This window comes from Chlorocebus sabaeus, chromosome 16, assembly GCF_047675955.1.
Source record: "Chlorocebus sabaeus isolate Y175 chromosome 16, mChlSab1.0.hap1, whole genome shotgun sequence".
Taxonomy (NCBI): Eukaryota; Metazoa; Chordata; class Mammalia; order Primates; family Cercopithecidae; genus Chlorocebus; species Chlorocebus sabaeus.
The window spans coordinates 11,380,096-11,407,346 of NC_132919.1; the positions used below are offsets into that span (position 1 = coordinate 11,380,096).

The window sequence follows — 27,251 nt, forward strand, 5'->3', positions numbered from 1 at the left end:
ACTAAAACTACAAAAATTAGCCGGGTGTGGTGGTGGGTGCCTGTAACCCCAGCTACTCAGGAGGCTGAAGCAGGAGAATCACTTGAACCCAGGAGGCAGAGGTTGCGGTGAGCCGAGATCGTACCACTGCACTCCAGCCTGGCAACAGAGCGAGACTCCGTCTCAAAATAATAATAATAATAATAAAATAAAATTAAAATAAAAGAAGGCTATGGTGCAGGAAAGCAGGTATAAGATGGCAGAGGACCCCTGGCATGTTCATCCATGTCCAGAAAGCCAAGAGTCAGCGTCTGGAAGCAGTGCTATGCATGGTGGGCCCCAGAAAAAGAGCACTCACTGCCCAGCTCCTGGTCTTGTGTGTCTAACCACCTTCCCCAGCAGTATGGCTGGTTTCGGCATGTTCCAATGGGATGATGGCCTTTAGGAAAAGGAAAAGAAGGGCTACAATGTGAAGCTACGAGAATGCTGTCAACAGGGAGACGCAAGGACAAAGAATAGCTACATTGCTCCGGGCTGAGTCAGAGGCAGACTCCTTAGGGGATTTTAGGGTGAGTGTAAGAACAGGTTTCTAGATTAGAAGCAGTGTGAAGGTTTGTCCAAGAATCAACCATTTATTACCAATGTGCAAACCTAAATCCCACTAGGAACCCTGTCCAGCTTGACAGATGAGTCTGTATTTGCACATTCTGGCAAAGCGACATTATAGTGCAGAGATCAAGAGCTCTGTGTTTGGAGTCATTAGATGTGAATTTGAATTCAGGTTCAGCTACTTATTTTTTGTGTGACTTCCTTGGGCAACTCAATGTCATCTTTAAAATATAAATGGGCTCACAGAGTTTTGTTGTGAGGTTCAATGGCATGATATTTCTAAATTACTTCAAACAATGTCCAACAAAACAAACAGTGGCTGATGGGAAAACAATGTGTGCATATGTGTGTGTGTGTGTGTGTGTGTGTGTGTGTGTGTGTGTGTGTGTGTATCTACCTATATACATACAAGCATATATACACACACATATATGTGTGTGTGCAGGGGGAGCTATGATAATATGTCAGGTACACTCATAGCATTACTGGGTAGATGCAGGTGGTGTGGTGATCTACTTTGTATCTGGGATATTTGGGGGTTTCCCAAAGGACTGCACATTCTTAAAATAGCAACCATTCTATCATTCCAATATTTCAACTTGAGGTGAGTTTTGTGATGTTAAGTAGCTATGCTGGGTGCCTAGATTGGAGCTTGACAGATTGTAAGATGGGGTGACTGCCCATGGGTGGAGGTCAAAGGAATCTGAAATTTGCGAAAGAATCTCACAGCAATCCCACTTCGGAGGGAATATCATAGGCCTTATGCCTCCGTAGGGAGCCCACCTGCAGGCCCGCTTGGCACCGTGTCAGCAGCCAAGCCCAGCCCACGCTTGCTCAGATCCACCTCATCCCACATCTGGAGCTCACACCTGATCCCACTCCGAAGCAATTCCAGGGCATTTCAAGATTGTCTTCCCATGGGTATGATTTAAATGGCTCTCAGGATATTCCTGAGTGTTCCCTATTACCAGCAAGAGGATTAGTCACCTGGAACTGAGGAGGGGATGGTAAATGTGTCTTTTGTAGTAATTACAATAACTTCAAGCAGAACAAACACAGCTCCAGCATCTCCAGGCTCAGATGAGCCAAAGCTGTCCTGAAGATGTGGATCACAGCAGGTGGCAGGCAGCTCTCCCAGGGAGACCTAAAGTGTGTCTTTTTAAGTGAATCTGGCAGAAGACGCATTACTTCCCTGCGTGGGCATGACAACCCATGTGATGCCATTTTTTTTCAAGCAGAATTGAAAATGAACATCCTTGCCAGAAGTGGGGAGGCAGGGCAGGCCCACTGGGGAGGAGCTCAGACAGACCTGGGCTCTCAAGAAAAAGTCCTCACTGCTCAGCTCCAAGGGGACCCCAAGTCAGGGCTTCTGGGGTAAAGGGACAAGACTGAGAAATAGGGAAAGCAAGAGAGTGGACAGAAGCACAGGAATCAATGACCTCACAATGTCATCAGCAACCAACCTGTCTTACTGGGTGGGGTGGGAGCAGGGATCCCACCTTCTGACACCAAGAGTCAAAGGCCTGCCTCTCTGTGTTGACTTTTTCATGCCGCCAAGATCTAAAGGGCTGTGTTGGGATGAATCAGAATGACAACTAATCTTCAAGCAGAAGTGCCAGGTGTGGGTTGGATTTGAGATAGGGAAGCAGGGGTGCCTTCTTTCCCCCAACACACTCATACTCAGATACATGTGAAATGCTATGACCCACAAACCTGGCTACAGGCCCAGAACGTCTGCCACTTGGGGCCTTAGGAAGAAGAGAACAAGAAGAAAGCAGCTCAGAGAGGCAATCCAGTATTATCACCATGGCCTTTTGTTCATTTTCTGCTGCCTCAAGAGTTGATTCATTTACTCATTTATTCATCATTCAAAAAAAACTGCACAAGTACCTCCAAGGAGCCTAGGAGGTATTGTGCTAAGGTAAACACAAACGCACTGTCATTGAACTCAACCTCCAGAAACATTCAGTGTATAAATAGTTGAGGAAGAAAGCCTTACATGAAGAAGTATTTAATGAACTTTGAAAGAGTGAATGAATGAGACAGAGAAGAAGCAATATAGGATGAAGCACCAAAAATGAATGACGGTGATGACAAATTTTCCGATTATCAGAAGAGCAATGAACTCCATTTTGCGTTGGAGGACCTGAGTATGGCTTTATGGAGATGAACCTCAGTTTGTTGTTGTTGTTGTTGTTGTTTTTGAGATGGAGTCTTGCTCTGTCACCCAGGCTGGAGTGGTACAGCGGCATGATCTCGGCTCACTGCAACTTCTGCCTCTCGGGTTCAAGCGATTCTCCTGCCTCAGCCTCCCAAGTAACTGGGACTACAGGCACCCGCCACCATGCCTGGATAATTTTTGTATTTTTAGTAGAGGTGGGGTTTCACCATGTTGGCCAGGCTAGTCTCGAACTCCTGACCTTGTGATCCACCCGCCTCGGCCTCCCAAGGTGCTGGGATTACAGGCGTGAGCCGCCACATCTGGCCTACCTGTGTTTTATCTTCAAGGATTAGAAGAGTTTGGGAGAAGTGAGAAGGAGAAGAACAATCCAAGTGGAAGATGTTCTTCCCAAGGCAAGCACCGAGGAACAGGGGTTGTGGGGAGAGCAGAAGGAAACCAGTCCATATGAGTCCCTAGCATGTTGGGTAAAATGAAATGGGCCTGGACCATGGGCAGCTTTGAGAAAAGGAAGTTCCACCTGCAGCATTGCCCAAAGTGTGGGCCAGTTTTCAGCAGTCACTAAAGATGCTTTTAAAAAGCTTATTCCTAGAGCCTGTGTCGGATCATCCAAACTCATAATTTATGGGGTGGAACAAAGGCCCATAATCTTTTTAATCAGTTCCTCATATAATTCTTAAGTATACTAGAGTTTAAAACTCCTTGGCCTTAAGCATCTAAACTTTAACCTGGTGGTAGTTAAGATGCTTGCAGGCTCAAGGCCAGGATGGCACAACATTGGAGAAAGACTAATCTAGCACAGGTGTGTTGAGTGGACCCAAAGGGGCAGAGACTAGAGGCAGGGAGGAAATTCCAAGGTTATCACAGCAATTCTGGAGTGTGCTGATCAGGCCCCAGACATGAGCGTTTATAGCCAATATCTATATCCCCTCTTTGGATTTTGTTGTTGTTGTGTTTGTTTGTTTGTTTGTTTGTTTTGAGATGGAGTCTCGCTCTGTCACCCAGGCTGAAGTGCAGTGGCACGATCTTGGCTCACTGCAACCTCCACCTCCCGGATTCAAGCAATTCTCCTGTCTCAGCCTCCCAAGTAGCTGGGACTACAGGCACATGCCACCATGCCTGGCTAATTTTTCTACTTTTAGTAGAGATGGGGTTTCACCACGTTGGCCAGGCTGGTCTTGAAATCCTGACCTCAGGTGTTCCCACCTTGGCCGCCCAAAGTGCTGGGATTATGGGCATGAGCCACCGCACCCGGCCCACCTCTTTGTTTTATACTCTCAGGATCCCATTGACCCAGCCATTGTTTATGCCTTTGGGCATTATTTGTACCCCAAACTTTTCCTTTGACTCACTAAACAGAAATTGCTTTTGTTATATCTGCCACTGAATGATCATGAAGAATGCCAGACACCAAATCACTCTTCTTCTGTTTCACCTACTCCCCACTCCAAACACACACATAACCAAACACATGCAAACATCAATACATGCACACACATATATATCCACACAGTGTATCTGTACCACAGAGTAAACTGCCCACCTCTCTTAGCAGGTAAACCTGCTTCCAAACGTGAGGAAACTCACTGTCAGCTTCTTCAGCCTTGGCTGCTGGGGCAAGGGGGGATGTTCTGGTTCTAGGAGACCTGCTAACTGCTGCTGGTAGTCCACATGCTCTCAGTGGGCAGAGGGGCCCCACCTTGCTTCTCTGCTTCCTAAAAGCAGCCTTGGAGCTCAAATGGAGATTGTTTTGTCACTTTGTGGTCTTGTCAGCATATCGATCAATGAGTCCTGAGCGCTAATTGTTGTTATCCAGCTCAATCCATCAGGAAGGCTGATACCCCTGACTGGGCGCTGTGCCAAAGCCCAGGACTCACCAAGAGAGAAGGAGGAGAGACTGGTAATTGAGGGAGAGGAGATATGATCAGTTGATAAGTCCAGAGAAAGACAGGATGCCAAATTTAACAGACTGCACGCACTTCCCCGCAGAGAAGAGCCCTTGACAAAATCAGAGAATTGTTAGCCTTCCTATTCGGTGTACATCATGAATTCTGCTGTCCTCCCTTCCACATCAACACCTATCTTCCCACGCATCCCAGACCTCCACCCATTACCTAGAAAACCATCTGCCCAAACCCCCACAGGACATCTTTGGAGTACACTAGTGCAGCATTTGTCAAAGCTGGTTAATGAATCTTTGCCGGAAATTTCCATTTGACCCTCTGTATCGACTCTTCACCCTTCTCAGTGCTCCTGGATGCTGACCTCTGTGTATTACTTTGCTAGGTTTCTCGTTCTCTGGCTGCTGGTTGGGTTTGATAAATGGGGAATCCCCAAAAGAGAGCAGAGAGATGGAGGAGAGTGAAGTTGGAACACTTCACTCCCAGGCTACCTTCCTGTACATTCATGGGGGTCTGGCTATGTCTCTCAACTAAAGATCAGAGGGCCCTGTGTACACAGTTCTCCCTGCCTTTGGGTTCCAGAAGCCACTCCTTTCCTTCGTCACCCAGGCCCGGTTTGGCTAAAGCTCTCACTTCGACTAGTCCAGGGGCACTGCAGTGTCTCCTGGGGGTTCCATACATCCTGCTCACACCTTTGAATGTAGTCCTTTTGTTAAAGTCCCCCCAGAATACCCAAATGGATGTATATGTCTCCTGTCTACACTTTGACTGTGTTAGGAGAAAAAAAATGCTCCATGGTCGAATAACTAATAAAATGAGTTATTTATAGTCAGACTTCTCAGCGCCTTTAACATGCATGGTAAATGTCCAAGAGGAAGGATATAGTATGCAGGACTCAAAACTTACTAAACTCAGAACCACACCCATTCTTACAGAGTTCAGAGAAAGTATTTCATGGAACCCAGATACATACCAACACCCAAGGGCTATGAGCAATGAGATGCACAGCCACCAGAAAACACAAACCTTCTTGGAGTGTCTTCTGCAGAGCACAGAGAGACTTTGTAAATAGCATGGGAGCTTTCAGACAATGACGCATAATGAATAAAGCACGAGCTTGGCAAAGTCCTCTCTCTGCCACCAACTCTCTGATCTTGGACAGGTTACTTCACTTCTCTGAACCTCTTTTCTCACCTATAAAATGCAGTAGCTGAACTTGATCAAGAGATTTTATTACCAGCAGAAATGTTTCTTCTAATGAAGTCCTAGGTAGAGGCCCAGTACAGGAGACAGATGGAAATCAAGCTGCTCTGGGTGAGGCGGAGGTCAGGTGAGTAGAAGGAATGCTAACACTCCATCCCTTAGACACTATCCTTTAAACAGTGGCTTTTGAGCCACATCCAAGCAACCCTCAGTTGTCTCTGAAACCAGTTTGGGAAACAGTGTTCTAGAAGCACCCTTCAGTGACTGGTCTGATGTAAGTACAAGGTGGTCTTCATATGGAATCATGTTGGCCCCTACCTGAAGGAGGTAGAGGAAGCCACTGAGCTTATACTTAGAGCAAGAACTGCAAAGAGTCCCGTGTGGAATCTTTCTTTTTTCATTTCTGAAAATATGTCAGTCTGGTACAACAAATAACTCCCTTTATTTTGAGGCAAAAGAACTTTAGAACCTATTTCCCCCTTCTACGAGATATCTTTAATACCAAATGACTCATCCCAGTCAGTATTCTAACTATTAATATGTATGAATGAGTCTGAAATCTGGACACAGATATCGTTCTCCCAGGATACAAAATGTTCAACCTAAAATGTATTTGGAATTTTACTAATACCAAAAAATCCTAAGATGCCTTTAAGCTACCCAGGGACTGAGGATACAACCAGAGCTTCCCTTTCATCTCCACTTCCCTCTAGCATCTCTTTGGCTGAGCACTGAGGTCTCCAGGCTACTAGGAAGCTAGAGGATGACTGGGGAGACTATGCCCAGAACCCCAGTGAAGCTGGGTCATGCCCCAGTAAGAAGGTTGGCAAATCCTTTCCCCATAAAGCAATTATGAAGCTAGAGAAAATTTATAAAAACAGCCATTTCAGTGCTCTGGAAATTGACCAAAGGTATACAATAATCTGAGAAGCATTTATGGTTGAACAACTGCTGAACTTCAGGTAAGAACAGTGAGGGGTTTATTAGCTCTAGACATTCTTGTCCTGAGCTTGCTCCACCCTCCCCGCTCATCAGTCAGCACAGAAGTTCTACCTGGGTCAGACAGGCTGTGAATACTGACAACTGCTACTGTGGTCAGAAGAGACTCGGCAGATTTGGGGCACTGGGAGATACCCTTGCCTTCTCATCACATATAGAGGAGCAGCAGTACAATAAATGGCTGACTTCTCAACCAAAACAACAATGGCCAGAGGCAGTTGGGAAGACCTCTTCATAGTGCTAAAAGAAAAAAAAAAAAAAAAGGCTGTCAACCAAGAATTCTACAAACAGCAAAATTAATCTTCAAAAATGAAGGTGAAGTAAAAACATTCTCATACAAACAAAGACTGAGAAAATTATTTGCTAGCAAAATCTGAATTATAAGAAATGCTAAGGAAAGTTCAGGTGGAAAAGAAACAGACATTAAGACATAGCTCATCTGAGTTCACACATTTGAATTCACACATATTAATTGTTAGAATATTGGCTGGGATGAGTCATTCAGTATTAAAAACATCTTATAGAAGGATGAAATAGGTTCTAAAATTCTTTTACCCTGAGATAAAGGGAGTTATTTGTTGCCTCAACTGACACATTTTCAGAAATTAAAAAAAGAAAGATTCCACGTGGAACCTTTTGCAGTTCTTGCCTAAGTGTGAGCTCAGTGCCTTCCTTTGCCTCCTTCAGATGGGGGCCAACATGATTCTATGTGAAGACCACCTTATTCTCACATCAAAGCAGTCACTGAAGGGGCTTCTAGGACAGCGTTTCCCAAAATGGCTTCAGAGATACCTGAGGGTTGCTTGCAGGTGCCTCAAGGACCACTGTGTAAAGAATAGTGTCTAGGATGGAGTGTGGGCACTCTTCCTACTCAATCAACCTCTGCCTCATCCAGAGCAGCTTGATTTCCATCTGTCTTCTGAATTGGGCTTCTACCTAAGATTTCATTAGAAGAAACAGTTCCACTGGTAATAAATTTAAAATTTCGTTATCAAGAAAGAAGAAATTTAAACAGGAAGACATTTAGAACACCAGAAATTACAAATATGTGGTTAATGTAAGAGGCTTTGTAAACATATTTTTCTTGCGTCTTCTAACTTTTGAAAGATATAAAAGTATATAAAGCAATAATTTTTATACATTGTTGGGTGTAACATATGTATACATAGAGAGAGAGAGAGATGTAATATATATGACAATGATAAGACAAAGGAGGAGGATTCATTGATTCAGTATTGGAACAAAGTTCCTACATTCTACTGGAATTAGTTAATGCTGAGGATTGTGATGAGGTGAGACACATATGCAATCCCTAGAACAGCCACTAAGAAAATAATTTTTAAAGTATAAATGTCAAAGGAATTAAAATGGTGCAATATAAATAGAGATACGTGCCATGTTTAGGTATTGGAAGACTAGACAGAGTAAAAATGCCAGTTCTCTTTAAAATAATGTACAGATTCAATGTAATTCCTACCAACATCCTTGCAAGATTTTTTGTAGCTATAGACAATATTATTATAAAATTGATATGAAAAGGCGAAGGAAGTAGAATAGCTAAAAGAATTCTGAAAAAGAAAAATAAAGTAGGAGGATAAGTCTACTCAATTTCGAGAAATATCATATAGCAACAGTAATCAAAACTGTGTGGCATTGGCAGAGGGACAAACATATAGATAAATGGAACAGAATAGAAAACTCAGAAATAGACCCATGCAAATATATCTGATTTTTTGAAAAAGGTGCAAAAGCAATTTAGTGGAAAAAAGATGATCTTTTAAAAGAAATGATTCTAGAGCAATTGGATATTTATAAGCAAAAAAAAAAAAATACTTTAACGTAAGTCTCTTACCTCATATAAAAATTCACTCAAAATAGATCAGGTATTTACAATTGGATATTCATAAGCAAAAAAAAAAAAAAAAGAATTTCAACGTAAGTCTCCTACCTCATATAAAAATTAACTCAAAATAGGTCATGTATTTAAATGTAAAATATGAAACTATAAAGCATTAAGAAAAAAACATGAGAATTGTTTTCAGGATTCAGGGATAGAAGAGAGTTCCTAGGCTTGATACCAGGAGCACAATGTATAAAATTTAAAAATTGATAAATCAGACTTAAAATTAAAACATTTGCTCTGCAAACGACTGTACTAAAACGATGACAACACAGGGTATGGACTGGAAAAACTATTTGCAAACCATGTATCTAATAATGGACTAATATCTAGGATATAAAAATAACTCTCAAAACTTAACAGGAAAATGCCATCTGATTTTAAAATGAGCAGAAGTAATGACAAGACTTTATACTGAAGATATATAGATGAAAAACAAGCACGTGAAAAGATGTTCAACATCATTAGCCATAAGGGAAATGCACATTAAAACCATAATGAGATATCATTACATACCTAAGGTATATATAGCTAAAATTAAAAAAATAATAATAATGACAACACCAAATGCTGGCAAGGATATAAAGAAACTAGATCACTCATTCATTTTTGGTGGGAATGTAAAATGGTACAGTCACTATGGAAAACAGTTTGGAAGACTTTTTAAAAATTAAATATGCAACTACCATACAACTCAGTCATTGCATTCCTAGGTATTTATTCCAGATAGATGAAGCTGTATGTTGACATGACAGCTTGCACATGAATGTTGACATCATCTCTATGCACAATATCCCCAAACTGAAAATAGCCCATATGCCTTTCAACAGGTCGATGGTTAAAAAAAAAGAAAAAAAAAAAAAAAGGTATGATACATCCATACCAGGGAATATTCACTACTCAGCAATAAAAAGCAATGAACCATTTACACATGCAACAACCTGGAACAATCTCCAGAGAATTACACTTGCTGAAAGAAAACCCAATCCCAAAGTTAATATACTGTGTGATTCAATTTCTGTAACATTCATGAAATAGCAAAATTATGGAAATGAATGATTTATTTTGGTTACCAGGCATTAAGGAAGGGATGGGTGCAGGAAGGAAGTGGGTGCAGCTATAAAAGGGCAACAAGAGGAATCCTTGTGTTGACAGAAATGTTCTGTACGTTAACCGTGTTAATGCCAATATTCTGATTTTGAGTAGTATATTTTTGCAAAATGGAGAAACTGAGCAAAGAGAACACAGGCTCTTTCTGTATTATTCATTATAGTTGCATGTGAGACTACAACTATTCCCAAATAAAAATGATACAATAAAGACAACATTTAGCTTGCTTATACATCTGTGACTTGGGCCAAGTTCAGTGGAGATGGCTCATCTCCATTCCAGTTGCTTCAGGTAGGACAGCTAGAAGGCTGTGGGTCAGAACTATCTGAAGTCTTGTTCCCTCACGGGGCTGGCAGTGGATGTTGGCTGTCAACTGAGACCTTAGCGGGGACTGTCAGCCCTTACATGTATCCTTTCCGTGTGGCCTGGATTTCCTTACAACTTGGCAGCTGGAATCTAAGGTTGAGTGTGCCAAAAGAAAGAGAGCCAAGTGAAAGTCGTAACACTTTTTGCACCTAGCCTTGGAAGTCGTGCAAGGTTACTTCTGTTGTATTCTATTCATTGAGACAGTCACACGGGCCTCCAGTTACAAGGAGCAGGAAAATAAGTCCTATCTGATGAGGGGATGGCAAGGTTCTGGGAGAGCATGTGGGACTAGAAATATAACTGTAGCCATTTTTGGAAAATACAATATGCCCCAGTCTCTAAAGACTGACTTTATCTCTTCCAAACCCACATGAGTGCCCATAGTAACCTAGTTTATGTGTCATGAGTACAGTCACACAGAAACACCAAAACTCTCTCTTATAATGATTTCTAATTTCTGGAGTAGGGACTTGAATTGACTTAGGTTAAGTCAAGCACTCATCTTTGGTCAAGTAGCCCTGACATCTGGGGTCTGGGCTTCGTGGAGAAGGCATGATCATACTACACAACTATAGCAGAGAAGAGAAGATACTCCAATGAAGGAAGGACCATTCTATGAGAATGAGGAATCCCTTTTAGCTAATTGGATAACCCATGAAGTACCACATGAGATAGAAGACTCTCTCTCTGTCATCAAAAGATAAGCATAAAATAAAATGACACAGAAAGGTTAGACATAAAAGGCTAGACAAAGTTTATCAGGCAAGTGCAAACAAAAAGGAAGCTTGGATGGCAAAATAAATGTCAGATCAAGTGGACTTAAAGGCAAAAAGAAGGCATTAAATAGGACAGAAAGGGGCCGGGCACAGTGGCTCATGCCTGGAATCCCAGCACTTTGGGAGGCTGGGGCGGGTTGATCACCTGAGGTCAGGAGTTTGAGACCAGCCTGGCCAACATGGTGAAGCCATGTCTCTGCTAAAAATACAAAAAATTAGCTGGATGTGGTGGTAGAAGCCTGTAATCCCAGATACTCGGGAGGGTGAGGGAGGAGAATCATTTGAACCCAGGAGGCAGAGGTTGCAGTGAGCCGAGATTGTGCCACTGCACCACTGCACTCCGACCTGGGCAACAGAGCAAGACTCCATCTCAAAAAAAAAAAAAAAAAAGACAGAAAGGTTTATTTAATGTCGATAAATGGTACATGCAACAAAGAAGACACAGCGTCATGAGCTTTTTGTGCTGAAAATGTAGCTGTGAAATATATAAAACTAATTCTGTAACAAATAGAAAGAGGAAGGGAACACAAGAGTAGTGGAAGACCTTAACACATTGCCCTCAGTCTTTGAGAGATTAAGTAGGCAAAGAATGAATTAGGATGCAGAGGAACTGAATAATGGATTTCATAGATATAATAGGTATCTGCCTTAATAGGTATATGTCAATTTTGTACTCTACCAAAAGAAAATATATCTTTTCTCGAAGTACTCATAAAACATTTACAAAAATTGATTGTATATTAGTCCACAAAGGAAATCTCAGTAAGTTCCAAAAAGCAGAACTTGTACAGGCTCTGCTCTCTGACCACAGTACAATACAATAGAAAATTAATGGCAAAAGTTCAAACGAACAAACCCAAACATTTTGAATTTTAACACTCTACTAAATAACTCTTGGGTCAAAGAGAAAACCAAGGCTGCAATTACAGATCATTTAGGATATAACAACAATAAGAACACTGTGTATTGTTGCTCATGGAACAGTGCCAGAGAGAAATTCATAGTTAAAGACCTTATATTGTTAACAGAAAAGAGTGAAAATAAATGGATCAAAGATTCAAGCCAGGAAATGAGAAAACAATTACAAACGAAACCAAAGAAAATTAGGAGGCAGGAATTAGCAAATTCAAAAGCATAAAATAATGATTGGAAGAGTTAAAACATTATAGAACTGATATGTATAGGAGGTAATTCTGGGAAAGAGAATAATAATATGAATAAATTACTAATCCACAAAACACTGACACAGAGAATTAAGAAGAAAAGGGGTCCAACTTCATATATGGAGATTTTTGTGAGTGATGTTTTAGTTTTAAGCCAATGAAGTTTAAAATGTCCAATGGATTTTTTTTAAACAAACATTGATATTGCAAATTGAGTGTAGAAATTGGAAAGCTTGAATGAATCACCATGCAAGGATCATGTTGCCAAGTATGGGAAGGCAGTATACATAACATTACATAGTTAAGAATGTGGGCCTAGTGCCAGCCTGCCTGGGTTCACATCCCAGCTTCACCTGTTAACTACGCAACATTCGGCAACATTTTCAAACTCCCCAAACTTCAGTTTCCTTATCTCTAAACTGGCAATGACAACACAATCTCCCTCCCACAACTGTTGTTGTGCAGTTGATGAAATAACACAAGCCAAGCATTTAGCCCTGTGCCAATAGAAGGACCCCCCGAAAAGACACTACACATTTTTATTGTTGCATTCCTCCGGACATCCAAAAAACAGATGCTTCATGCTATACTGTTTCAAAGCATACAAAAAGATGGAATGTTACTCACTTGGTTTTACAAAATTATCTTAATACAAAAGCTTGACGGGGGGTTAGCACAAAAATTACAAATTTTATTTATGAATGTATATTTCATATATATATATACATATTTCACAAGAAAATAGAATCCAGTGTTGTAATAAAATAATAAGACACCAGAATCAAATAAGATATTTCTCAGTAATAGACAGATGAATGGTTCAATATGAGGAAACCTATCAATCTCCCCTGTCACACTGCTAGACAATTGACAGTGTGTTGACTTGGAAATGCTGCCTTTAGTTATTGGGTTAAGGAAATGAGACATCACCAAAGATGTGTGCTCAGGGTTGTTTGCTGTAACAGTATTAAACTTTTAAACAATTTAAATACCAAAAATAGGGGACCTGCTTAAATACATTATGCTTAAATATATTATGCTTAAATGATATAGAGGCATACAGAATACACTATTCTATAGAAATAATATTGTGAACCATATAAGGTGTTTCAAATAATATTTCAAAACATAAAAATATATTCAAGACACTTTCATTTATTCATTAGGTATGAAGAAGATTAAAGTAGTATATGCAGCATGATTATATAAGCAAAAACTAGATATTTTTATCTGTGTGCAAAAGCACATGCATATATGAGTATTTAGGTGGTTTCATTGCTTTTACTACTATAAAAATGCCACAGCCAATTGTCTCACACAATTGTCATTTTGCACACATGTGAAGATTAAATCACGCTATTTTAATTCATTGTAAGAACTACAGTCTGTGTACAAAATGACACATATACAAGATTATTCACTGCAATGCTATTTAGGTGGGGGGGTCGGGATTGAGGGTGCCTGTAAGCACTCATATAATCATCTATAGGTGGAAGGAAATAAAAGGAAATAAAACAAAATGTCACAGTGGTTATTTTAGGGTTATTCTCATCCTTATACTTAACTTAAAAATGCTCTCCTTAATGCCAAGGTAGGAAAAATCTGCTGTTAATGAAACATTTTAAGTGAGATTCAAACAAAAGGAAAAGCACTGTACTTGTAAATCAAGACATATATTGTTTGTGACTTCATCTGTTAAAAAAATTACAATAAAGATTTCAACTAAGGTATTTAAAGAGTTTTACATAGTGTCTGGCAAATGGTAGGCCAATAATATATATTCATTCTACTTCAGTCCCCATTTAAATGAAGATCACTGTGAATGAGTTTTAAAAAATGCCTGTGAAAGTGTTCAGCACAGAGCAAGAAGCATAATTGGTTATCAGCAATTATTAAGTGAATCTGAGTTATCAATAACCCTTTCCTGGTGACACCTAAACTCTGAGATGGAAGTCTAGAAGTGTTTCTTGCTAACTGCCACTCTCCAGAAACTCCAGATCGAATGACCTGGGTTTCTCCCATTTCTCTGTGATCCTGCCATATTGCTTAAAAGTGAACAAATACAACAAACAACAATAAAACCTCATTGGAACTAGTTTTCTTCTTGCCTCTGGAGGACAAGCAAGAAAAAAAATGTTTTTTAATCTCTCTGGATTCTCTCTTCTTGCTTAAATTCAGGTCCAGTGTAGAACTGTTTCAACCTTTGGCAAATAGTTTCTTCCCTGGCTTCAATCTAATCTGTCTTGGGAAGGGACAGTATCTTCATGTGAGAAATTGTGGCCTACTTCCCAAACCCACCCACACTGGATAGTGTGCTTGACTTTTTTTTTTTTTTTTCTTTTCCTGAGACAAAGTTTTGCTGTATCCCCCAGACTGGAGTGCAGTGGCGCAATCTCAGCTCACTGCAACCTCTGTCTCCCAGGTTCAAGTGATTCTTTTGCCTCAGCCTCCTGAGTAGCTGGGAATACAGGCACATGCCACCACGTCCGGCTAATTTTTGTATTCTTGGTAGAGACAGGGTTTCACCATGTTGGCCAGACTGGTCTCGAACTCTTTACCTTGTGATCCATCCACCTTGGCCTCTCAAAGTGCTGGGATTACAGGCGTGAGCCACCACACCCAGCCCTGTGTGCTTGACTATTTAGAGTCCAACCTTCACCAAGGGAATGCTGTGATGATTCCATTGGTTTGGGAGATTTTGTCTGGTGGGTATTCACAGGATTTGTCTTGGAAATTGAGAGTAGAGCTAAAAGAAATCTTGACAAAAAGATATATTGTGGGCCTAGATTTAGGAGATGGCTGCAGGGAAGAGGACTTCGGGATACACTGGATATGGAGGATGAAAGGAGGAAAATGGTGACGATGACTGAAGTTTCACATTCCAGGCCCACGGCACATCAGTACCATGGACAGAAGCCTGGACACCAGAATAAAATGAAGAGCTCACTTTGGGACTTAATGATTTGGGTGAGGGTAGGAATTTCAAGGGAATGTCCATAAGCATAAAATCTAACTTTCCAGATAAAGATGGACCTCAGGCTAGAGTTGTAGATTTGGGAACTATTAATCTGGGCAAGCGGATGTAAACCTTGGAGTAGAGCTGAAGTCTTCACTAAGATGCCTGAGCGTTATGAAGCCCTGGTATTTAGAGAATAGAAAGGGAAATGGAATATAGTGTAGGAGCTATGGAATGACTAGCCAGAGTATAAGGCCAAAGGCAGGGAAGAAGGCTTCAGTCACAAGATGTAAGGAAATGAAAATTCTAGACTGCAAGAAGGACAGGGCTGTCATCTGCGGTTTAGGTAAACTAAAGCAAGGGCCTCATGCCTCCTCTTCCCTTTGCTTTAGTTGAAATCAGTTACATGCAACAATGAAAAACAAGAACATAATGTTCAGCTGAAGCAATCATAGAATGCCCGAGTGCACTGGAGTGGTCAGCCACATTTTCATTCCAACAATTGTAAAAGCTTTTGGAACGCCTTGAACGTCAGGCTTTGGCAACTGTAACTGTGTTAATTGTGTGGATTATTCCATCTAAGTGGAATATTATTAATAAAGGAAATGCTTTTGAACTATTAGGCTGTGTCAGTTAAAGGCAGGACAGAGCCTAGAATCCAGGACTGCTGATCTCAGGCAGTGGACAGCTCAGGCCATCTTGCTGCATCTCAGGGTGCATCCAGACCCTCCTGTATAAAGGCCTAGGGACAAATCAAAGTCCTGTAAAGTGGAAGCGCCTTAAGTCAGGGCACCCTCATTTTGGTTAAACACACCCTAATACCCAACGCTCAAAGAAATCTGCTTCCCCTGCTTAGTTCCCCCACCCTATGCATGCACGCATGTACGCGTACCTGCCAAACACTCCCTACTCTCCATCCTTCTCCTCCTCCACCCATCCCTACAAAGCCTCTACGGCTGGTTGGCCTCCTCCAGAGATGTGGGTGGGTCACCATGGTGACAGAGGAAGCCCTGTTGCAGAAGGAGAGAGACAGAAACAGCAGGGGACGTTTCTTGGAGCCTCATACAATGACCTCTGCCTTTCTTAGAAGTGCTTCCTTTAAGTCAGAGAAGCACATTAGAGGTAAAGAGAGATGCTGTTATGTTGGAGAGATGGTGGAATGCCTGAACTCTTCTTTAAAAATTTCTTTTCTATGATTTTCAGGTGATCATCAATATAGCCATCCGATTTTGAGCAGTGCTACCCAGATCCCGCCACATGGTGAGAGATGATTGAGAGCACTCTGCATTTCCTCCTCATTTCGAGTGGCACCAGTCTAAGGACGGATGCCTATCAGGGCATCAAACACATGGTCATTAACTCACTGAAGCTAAGGAGGTGCAAGGAGCCACGGGCCCACCCTCCTCCAGGGCCACAATGCTCTTATCTCACTTGTAGGCTATTTTCCCCTTGGTGTTTCTGTCTCTGATATCAGAATGATCCCTTGACATAAACAGAAAGGGGCTAGACCCATTTCTACTTGCCACAGACCCATTTCTACTTACCACCTGTATCACTTCTTACAGTCGTAAATTCTGTATGTCCACAGCAAGGAGTGGAACACCCTCCTTTGCTTCAAGCTATCTGTGATGTCATTTATGGACATGAGAGTTGGTTAAACTGTATTGATCCTCCCCAAACTAATTAAGATTTGATAAAACTCAAAACTGATTTGGGCTTCAGCCTCTTGGCAGAAAAAAAAGAGGCTGAAAATTGTTGAGTGGAGGAGTGTTAGCATAGTACCCAAGGGTTATAAAACCATGTTTCCCTCTTAGGTTATAATATCCTCCCACCAGATCACAGCTGAACAGAGAAAACCTATGTTTGGCACCTGCTCAAGACTTGATAGTTCACAATGTACATGGCTGTCTTATGTTCTATCAGTCATGTTTGTCTCTTTCCTGTGAAAGAGTGAAAACATCATTAAGCTTTTAGTGAGAGAAAAACTCAAAACAATGACAAATCCTACAGGCCACCTGGTAGAGAGACCTACTGCTGTCGTGTCAGATTATAGTATGCCTCAGCATTGAAGCTGAGGGATATTATAATTAGGAGGAGGAGATTAGAATATTTTCATGTGCTATGCTCCAGGTGGAAATAAATGATGAAAGCAATAATACGATCAGATTTATCAGGTTGTGGGATCTAAAAAGTTAGCACTGGGAGAAACTGGGGAGATTAGTGAAAAGAGGTTGATACCAGTGGTGATGCTGACAGTGGGAAAAGAAAGGAAGGTTGAGATATGAAACCTTTTGAAGAAAGAATTAGAGAAACTTCCTTACTAACTGAATATGGCTGATGAGAGCCATTGTTAGAAAAATGAGGGTTTTATTAACACAATCGAAGGAATCAGAAAAACTGCCAGTATGTATAGGGGATGAAGTTGTCAGTGAGTTTGGATCTGCACACCTGGAGTTTGCAAGAAAAAATATTCAACAGGCAGGAATGCAGACATGAAGTCTGGAGGAAGGTTAGAGCTGAAGATGTGAGTCAAGCTTTGGAGGCAGTAACAGAAGCCTCAGGAGTGGGGGCACTCTGCACTGAAAGAGCAGTGCAGAAGGCAAAGGCAGGGAGCCTGGGGGATGCCCACAGTAATTAAGCAGCCAAAGGAAGAGCCAGAAAAGGCATGCAAGGAGAGCTCCCACTTGCTCAGTCACACTCTGAAAGAACAACTACCAAGCTGATTTTTCCCAGAAGGAGCCAACACAAGCAGACTCCTGAATACAACAGTAGGAGCCATTCTTCCCTCCTTCTCTTCCTGTCTTCTCTTTTCCAACCGGTGCAGGGAGATGGGAGTTGATGAGACCTGGTCCCTGCCCTTGAGCAGCTCACAATGTAGTGAGAGTAGAGTTTTCTCTGCATTGCTTTCTTGGATGTTCCCTTCTTTCCCAGGAGCTGGCAGAGTGCCTATCAAGAGAGGAGGGGGCCTGAGTCTACTTAGTTAGTTCTCTACAAAGAGCATTAATTGGATCCTTATTCTGGGCCAAGCACTATGAAGGAATCAAAAGAATTGGAAAGCAAAGCCCTGCCGTCAAGGAGATTGCAATATTTGGAGATCCACAATCCTAACTCAAGTCAAATTATTAGAGATCAGTTAGATACTAAACTGGGTGGAAATGACTAGAAGAGCAATACAGGCTTAAAGAACAGCTACTGTAGGCTAAAAAGATGGGACATTGGCACAGCAAAACGTCTTGAGTGAGGGGGAAATTTCATAGAGAAAAGTAAAGGAGGCATTGCCATAGGAGGAAGATTGTGCAACGGTGATCCCATGAAGGCAGAAGGCAAGGGAGAGCTGGCCTTGGCTCAGGGGTATGTTCTGGAACACAGTGGCAGAACAAGACTATCCAGAAAGATTGCATTTGGAAGTGGGTGAGCTGAGTGATGCCTTGTTGAGAGCATAATGCCAACAGGCAGAAGGAGGTTCCTTCTTCTCCAGCATGGCCAAAGTGAAGAGACAAGTGCTGAGAGATGAGTGGCTATTACCCACCCTGAGGAGCAGCACTCCCAGGTTCCTGCTCACTCCACTTCCTGGCATCTGTCCTGATGCATGCCAGGGAGGCTCTTTCTGTACAGCATGTTCTGATGGGGATGTAGAGCACCCCTCACCCCCTCACATATGTCCCAAGCTGGCATGAACACCAGCTCACTGGCTGAGCTTTCCTGGCTCAGTCCCCAGTGTTGAGGGGGACAGTGAAGGCAGGAAGGGATAGGGAAGCCAGGAGTCCCCGGTGCTTGGGGCTGCCCTTGGACAATGCCTAGGAGGGCTTCTCTCTCTCCCACCTCTCACACAGTCCACAGAATTCATGCTTTCCATGGTTCTGCACTCTCTTTGCCAAGAGGTGTGGCAGTCCTCCTGCACATTCGTCTAAAGTTAGAGCCTGCCCCCTCTCAGAACTTCTTTGGCCTTGAGGTGTCCCAAACCAAAGAGGATTGAGGAATGATACAGCGAGACTATAGCTGCCCAACTGCCTCACTTCTGGGAATGGTACCCCCATTTCCCATGGCAGCCACTCATTGAATTCTTATTGTGGCTTCTCCTCCTCAAGTCCATGAAGCACTGAGGCATGCTGGTCTTCTTCCCCAGGATCTCCAGCTCTTTCTGTCCCCTCATCCTCACTGCCTCCCTCACCAGCCCTGCATGCCCCCTCTCCTCTCCCGTGTCATTCATCTGGCCCTGAGCTCAGCACACACTGCACTGTGCTCCCATCAGCCACCCTCTCATCTCCCTTTCACCTTTTCTTCCACTTTTCCTTCCATTCTTTTCCCCAGGTCTGGCATTGAACAACACTCCTTTCCATCTCTTCAGATTCTTGCATCGCAATGCTCTCACTCAGGGGAAGGAAGAAGAAAGTGGGGATGATGTGTTATGCATTTTTGTCTAGGTTCTTTCCTCTAGCAGCTTAGAGATGGCTAAGGGGGGCTTCAGAGAAAGGAATCAGAGTAAGATAAAATAGCTCTGTGACTCACTGTGGCTTGTCAGGTGCAGAGCTTGGAGAGGGGAAAAGGGGCTACATGAGCTGTGCAAGGATGCCATGGACGGAGCATGGGTTGGGTCTCAGTGGAGCTGCGTCCAGGACCCAGTTCTTCTATGGGTACATAAATCACAGAAGTCACTCCATGTCCTCCAACTGAGATTTTTCTGAGCCTGAGAGCTAGGTTTGCCTAAAGCTATTAGGAAAAGGATGGCACTTTTATACAGAAGTAGATGATTTTTATGATGCTCCTCAGCTCCATCAGGCTTACGTTTTCAGCAGATAACCTAGAGATGTACTGAGAGAGAGAATTCCCTCCGCAGACTCAAGAGTCGAGTCTCCCATTCACAGAATGGTAAAATCTCTTGGTGGTGGCTAAAACAGCATCTGCCCCTAGGCTTATTGACAACTGGAATTAAGCATGAGGGAAACTGAGTCAACAGTATCACCAAGCTATGTCCAAGCACGGAGGAGGTCCAGGAAAGCAGATGGGGACTCGAATCAGGGGTGAGGCAGAAAGCAGGGGAATAGAACCTATAGCTGTCCCCTTTGCCTGCCACAGACATGGTCCTCATTAACACAAAACACCCCTCCCTTTTCTTGCAGAGAAGCCACGGATGAACAACATCCTGACATCAGCCACCGAGCCCTATGACCTCTCCTTCTCCCGCTCTTTCCAGAACTTGGCCCACCTGCCCCCATCCTACGAGTCTGCAGTAAAGACCAACCCCAGCAAGTATTCATCTCTGAAGAGGCTAAGTAAGTTGAATTTCCCCCAAGTTGAGGTCTGTCTCTGGGGCTCCAAGATATCTTCCTAGGCCACACTCTCTTGCCCCATACCCCATAGGACAGCTGTCGAATCCCAAGAATAAAGAAGGAGTTGCAGGATGGGAGAAGAGAATAGACAAGCTCTTAGTTTTTGTTCCTTATGGACTGAGTCCATCCTTCCCATACATAGAAAGAAGGCCATGGAATCCTCAGATTCACATCCCCATAGGAGACAGCCCTCCAACTCATGTACCAGTTTAACTGCAGGAGAAAGCCTTCCCCCAGTCCCACACACATCTGCCTTCTTCAAACCATGGGCCTTCCTTTCTGTATATCCTATACTGGATAGAGGCTAGCAATGGCCAGAGCTTTCTCTGAGACCTTTCCCAGAGACCCACAAACTAGCTCCCTCTCCAACCCAGCCAACAGTGTCTTGAGGACCTGAGATCCTTCACCTCCCATGTGTACACCTCATTTCATCCGTCCAATCCAGTTTATCCAGTGATGCCAGCTCTGCCTCTGGAGTCCGGGGAGACTCTGGGCATCAATAGGTTGAAGATACAAAAATGTCAAAAAAAGTTCCCTAAAGGACAGCTCTTCCTCCCTAGCTTTCTGGCCTTGGACCTTCTCATCTCATTTTCCCATGAGTCTCTTTTGATGATCACCCAATGGCAGTAGGAGCCTCAAGGGGTGAGCATTTGCTTGAAAGCTTCAGGGTAACCTACCCTGACAGCAGTGCAGCCTAAGTCCACATCAGCCACCTCCATAGTGAAACGCAGAGTCTCTAGCTAGAGATGGGACTGTCTGATAACCTGAGGAATCATCCCGAGGTGATGAAATTTGGCTCAGAAGGAAGGATACCCGTCAGTGATCCTGCTGCGTCAACTGAAGAGCAGGCAGAATGCCCACACTTTTGCAGAGATCTAGAAGGCCATGTGTAGGAGGCCTCATTTCTGAAATTCGGAGCAATGCAGGTTTATGTATAACCTGCAAGTTCAAGTAGGTGTCTGTGTAGCATGCAAGTTCTGGGCAAATTCAAGGGTGCAGAGAGCAGTGTGAGCTTAGGAGGGCCTGCTGCATAGAGAGGAAGGTGGAGCATCTAAATGAGGCGCACATCTAAGATTACTCCAACCCGCTTGTGTTGCGGGCACAGGTGGAGCATGTGTAGGCTGATTATGTGGCTGCGTGGGGACTGGAGGCCCATGTATTGGCTTTCTGTGCATTGCCTGTTACTACAGAGAAGGTGTTATGATGTTCCTAAGGTACCAGTTAAACATTTTCACAAGTATTTCCTAGTCTGAGCACCTTACTTTATTCTAGCAGGAGGCTGGCTCTGGACCTCAACAGAAAGCTTCTGGAGCTGCTATTTGGATGTTTTAGTAAGACAGATGGCCATTCTGTTTGAGGACCATGGTGTGGTAGATACGGCCCAGGACCAGGGGGAGTTCAGGGACTTGAGCTTGCCATCAACTTTGCCCTGAACATGCTGGGGATTCTGAGGAAGTCCCTTAACATATCCCTCCTCAAGGTGGTCCATGTACCAGAGACTTTTAGCATTGCCTGGGAGCTTGTTAGAGATGCAAACTCTTGGGCCCACCCCAGACCCACTGAATTAGAATCTGCATTTAACAAGCCCCCAGAGAATGGTTTGCACATTCAGTGGGAAAATACACCCTTCACCCGTCTGAGCCTCCAGGTCCTAATACATAACTAAAGAAGTTTGACTGTATTATCCCTGAAGATTGACAGGTCTATGATGGAGCAGGAGGGGTGCAGGGTTCTATCTGAGTCCTGGCTGCAGGGTCACCCCAGTTGCCTTCTCTCACTCTGTCTCTCCCCTGCAGCCGACAAGGAGGCTGACGAGTATTACATGAGGCGGCGGCACCTGCCTGACCTGGCTGCCCGTGGCACCCTCCCCCTCAATGTCATCCAGATGTCCCAACAGAAGCCGTTGCCACGGGAACGACCCCGCCGGCCCATCCGGGCCATGTCCCAGGACAGGGTCCTGTCCCCGGATCGAGGCCTGGCAGATGAGTTCAGCATGCCGTACGACCGCATCCTGTCCGACGAGCAGCTGCTCTCCACGGAGCGCCTGCACTCCCAGGACCCGCTGCTGTCCCCAGAGCGGACGACCTTTCCCGAGCAGTCGCTGTCCAGGGCCATCTCGCACACGGACGTCTTTGTGTCCACACCCGTGCTGGACCGCTACCGCATGAGCAAGATGCACTCTCATCCCAGTGCCTCCAATAACTCGTACGCCACCCTGGGCCAGAGCCAGACGGCAGCCAAGCGTCATGCCTTTGCCTCGCGCAGACACAATACAGTGGAGCAGCTGCACTACATCCCGGGCCACCACACCTGCTACACAGCCAGCAAGACCGAAGTGACCGTGTGACCGGCGGGGCAGGGCCAGGGCTGCTGGGCAGGGCAGAGCAGAGCAGGGGCCAGGAGGGGCCGGGAGCAGAGCTTCTAGCCTTGCCACTCTCCCTTCTCTCGTCCCCTCTGTAGGAAGTGGGGGTGGGCCACCTTTGTCCAAAAAGCCATACCCCCGGGGACAGAGCCCCGATGGCCTGGTTCAATACGCTTAGATCCAGGACCAAGAGCAATTGCCCTTGCTCCTCCAGAAGAGTCAACGGGGAGTGAGGAGGGGGCCAGGCCCCATTCTCACCCCCGACCACCTTCGCCAACTCCCTTTCCATCCCGCGCCTCCTTCTCCCCGTCCGGGGGACTCAGCTGCAGGTTCTGTCAGCAGAGAGACCCTTGCTTGACCGTGGTCTGAAGCTGTCTGGGTTTGAAGGGGCCAGCGGGTCCAATCAGTGGGCTGACCGAATAGGCTACTCGGTCTCATTCATTTACCTAGAACCGCATCACAGAAATCTTCTAGTGCCTAAAAACTGCCTGCTTGCTCTCTCAGAGCCAGGGAGCTGCTGTGTCCATAAGCACAATAATGATTCTTTTCTTGCCTGCTGGAACTCTCTGGTCCCCACTGAGTGGCCCTTCCTTTGCTGACCCCTGAGGGCCCAACCCTGGCCCTGCACCCCCTCCCCTCAACCCCAGGACCCAGAGGGGTTCCCTTCCTTCAGCTGCCTCCCCATTGGTGGGAACTCCGCCCCCTTCCAGCTGACTGCCCGCCCATAAGGACCCTGGGCCTGTCCTTTCTGGGGGCTGTGCTCCTCCCCTGGCCCTGAGGATTTCACCCTTGAGTTCTCTGGGGTTTTGGCTGTAGCCGTCCCAGAGGGGAGTAGCGATGGGGTTCTGGCCCTCCCAGACACCCGATCATCTCCACACACCCTCCAGGCTTCTAGACTTGACCATGACTGCCACTCAGGCCGCCTTTTCCATCCCTGCTCTGCTCCCAGGAGGCACCTGCGGTGGCCAGAGAGCCAGGGTGGGGAGGGCCACTGTGATGTGCAGGGTCTTGGGCTCAACATTTGCATCCTGCAGGGCTCCACCTGTTCACACATGCACCTCCGGCAGGACCCAGGCAGAGGTTTCCAGAGAGCGGCTCTTCAGCCCCCAGACAAGGAGGATGAGAGGTGGTTGTCCTGCACCCTGTCCGCCTCTCCTTCCTTCCCCATCTCTGTCTACCTGCTCAGTTCAGAGCTCACTCCTACTGCCTGTCTCCCCTTCCCCCACATCCTCCCTGCAACTTCATTCCTCCTGGCTGTTCCTTCTTCAGATCTGTGCCTCCCCTGGATCAAAAGGACAAAGACCTATTAGCAAAAGCAACAATGGTCCTCCAGGCGACTGGCCTAGGGGCTAACTGGGCAGGTACCCACAGCATCGTCCCTTTCTGCAGGCACTGGGGCACCTGGTAGACCATGGTCCTCAGCTCTGTTGCGGGGGCCACCACTGACCGCCCACCTCAGCCTCTTCCCCGCCTCCAGCCGGGGGGTGGGCATGGTGTGACTTCCTCCTGGGGAGCTGACAGTGAATTCAGCAGCATCCGCTCCCCCAAGACCAGAGAGCCTGGTGGGGGAAAGAAGGGGTTCCCTCATTCTCAGGGCCAGGGCACCCGCTGGGTTGGGGCTGGGGGAATCAACTCCAGACTACTGGGTGAAGTTGTGATCCTTAAAACAGTCAGATCCAATAGCAGTGCCCTTATAAAAGGGGTTTTACCTGCCCTCAATTCTGCCCTCATGGCCCTTTAAAAAGGCGAGTGTAGAATTTCTCGGTGTCAGCCCTGGAGATTTTTAATCTAACCAAGTCCACAAACCACAGAGAAAGCAATGGACTGTTTCCTTTCACTGATTTCAAGAGTTCCAAAGCTCTCATCTCCATCTCCCCTCCCCAGGGTGTGCTTCCCAACAGGAACAGGAAACCATCACATGGGTCTTAGGGGGATGGAGGTTGGGGGTTGTGAAAGCTATCCTCAGCCCCCACACTGGGGACGCATTCCTGGTAACCCTTGGTAGGCCAAGGACTACCCTCTCCGCTTTCCTCCCCACAGACACATAAACCTTCTTAAGGGCTGGTCCCCAGGGGTTTATAAGAGTTTGTTCCAGAAGGTGAGGCTAAGAGGGTTGGAAAGGAAGAAGTGAGTCTGAATAGAGCAGGTGGCTCCCAGCTGGGCCCCTGAGCCCAGCACCTTTGAATCCTCTAATCTGTGGCCATCCCTTGAAGGCAGGATGCTGGTGGTGAGGGGAAAGGACCTGAGTGGCTGAGAATGCCCCTCCCCGGTGTCTACATGCAGGTACACACCAAACCAGAAAGCTGATCCCATCTCCAGTGTCAAAGCTTCTCAGCACCAAGTTCTGCAGCCCCCAGGGTGACACTTTTCCCCAGGGGTCCTCCCCAAGCCCTGTCTCGGACAGGGTCTCTGTCTGTCTCAGGGGTTTTTGACGGGTTGATTCCAAGACATTTCTCATCCCAGCCTTACCATTGTCTGGGTGAAAGTCTCTAATGTCAGTTGGGTTGGAAAATTCTACTGCAATGGTTACTTCTTTTCAAGGATTTCTTCTGCTTCACCTTTGGGTCTAGAAGCAAGGAATGGAGGGAGGGAGAGAGGGAGGATAGGAGGGAAGGAGGGAAGAAAAAAGAAATAGAGATAGGTCTACAAACTTGCTCCAATTCAGTCCCTCATTTCAAAATCCCAAAAACTATGTCATAACTGGGACACAGAGGTATCCCATTTATTCAGCTGTCCCATCCATCTTTATGGAACAAGCAAAGCCACATCACTAGGCAAGTTCACGTAGCAGATAAAAGAGGCTTCTGGGGCTAGAACCTAGATGCCATGATTTCTAGCCCAAGCAGGCTGGTGGCCTCTATCATACATAGAAGTACCATCTACCCCTACAGTAAAAGCCTCTTCCACCTCACAAAGGAACCCTAAAGCCCAAGATTTCCCTCTCCTTGTTTTATTAATTCTTTCACATCTCTATTGCTCTAACAGGAATGGACTGGAATCCGTACAGGTTCCCTCCTGCCCTGAAAGTTCTGCCTGGTCTCCTTGGCCTCTGATGGCATTGAAGCTCTCACAATCCCTCCTGCACCTCCACCTTCCCTGTCTTGCTCCAGGCTCCTGGCTCCATGCCTTCCTGAGGCAAAAAGGCTTTGCCAAGAATTCCTTCACCTCCTAACCGGGCTTCTGCCCTCAGGACTCCCGAGTGTCTTGGGCCATGCGTCTGCCTCTTAGAAAGTTCCAACCTTGCCCCCAATTCAAATTTCTCCTCCCCTCTTTCCACTCTCACTTCCAGAAACTCCTGATTTCCAGAAAACCCCAGATTTCCATGCCAGGTCACTCATTCCTTCCTCTCATCTCCCTCTTCCTCCTATCTTCCTCCATTCCTAATTTCTTTTCCCTGGTCTTCCTATAATCTCCAGCTCTAAAAATCAGAGCTCTCAATGAAAACAATGGAAGAATAAGACATTCTTCGGGTCTTCTATTTGCCTCATTGGTGTATCCTTCATCTCCTGCCCCTGTGAGTTGATACCCCAGTGCACGGAGCCAAGGGCTTTCCCCGTCTGAGCTCTGGGAGGAAGGGAATGGAGCTCTGGGTTTGAGATGTCATGGCCTGTCATGGTCAGTTTGGTTCCTGACGCTAGCAAGTCCCCTGAAGCTCCCAACCCAGCCTGATGTTAGCCCAGAAGCTTCTGCTCTGGCCAAAGACTCCTATCCTTGAGGCTTCTCAGCCACTGCTCCAGAACACCTGCTCCCTTCCTGCTTGTGTATGTCACCTATCCTCCTTTGTCCACAAAGACTTGAGGGCCTCCTGAGTCTCCAAGCATGGAGGAATATCCACGCCAACATCCCTGCCATCAAACTCAGTCCATTTTCTTCAGAGATACCTTGTCTGTCACCAGCCTCCACCCTCATATTCCTTCCACAAGCAACTGTGCACCTAACCCAAGTTAAAAATGAAAGGGCTGCCAATCACTCGGACTCCAGAAGAGGCCTGCCCTGAGAAAAGCTGGCATGTTACCTCCCACATACATTTCCTGTCATCCTCTCCAAATCTGGGAAATTTTGCTCTGGAGTATTTTCAAGAAAGCGCATTGTGTTTTAATGAAGTATTTTTCAGGGTTCAAATGTTATTTTTTATAAATGCAGCATTTTAATGGCAAATTCAATATGAAGGACATGTCTTCCTGGGCTCTATATTTGATTTTGGAAGGCAGCATACTCTAGGAGAAAAAAAAGCACAGGGCTGAGGCTCTGGAGACACAGCTTCCAGCCCTGGCTTTGTCTCCGAGGGGGAGTCATGTTCCCCACTCAGTGCCTCAGTTTCCCCATCTGTAAAATGAGGGGCTTTGACTAGATGAGCTCTGAAGTTTCATCCAGCTCTTACATTGTAGGGCTTTCATTCCCTGCCAGCACCTGCTCTC

General features: G+C 45.1%; 1 protein-coding gene across 2 annotated transcripts in view; it reads left to right on the top strand.

Moving 5' to 3' along the window:
- SHISA6 (shisa family member 6) overlaps positions 1–25,447 on the top strand; it is a 323,762-nt gene extending 298,315 nt beyond the window's left edge. The window contains exons 4-6 of one of the 2 annotated variants that reach the window (XM_008010386.3): positions 16,345–16,401; positions 20,262–20,414; positions 22,268–25,447. In XM_008010386.3, coding sequence (XP_008008577.3) covers positions 16,345–16,401; positions 20,262–20,414; positions 22,268–22,818 — 761 coding nt within the window. In that variant the 3' untranslated portion in view covers positions 22,819–25,447. The remainder of the gene's footprint in view (positions 1–16,344; positions 16,402–20,261; positions 20,415–22,267) is intronic. The other variant, XM_008010387.3, reaches the window with a different exon arrangement.
- The last annotated feature ends 1,804 nt before the right edge of the window (positions 25,448–27,251 follow it).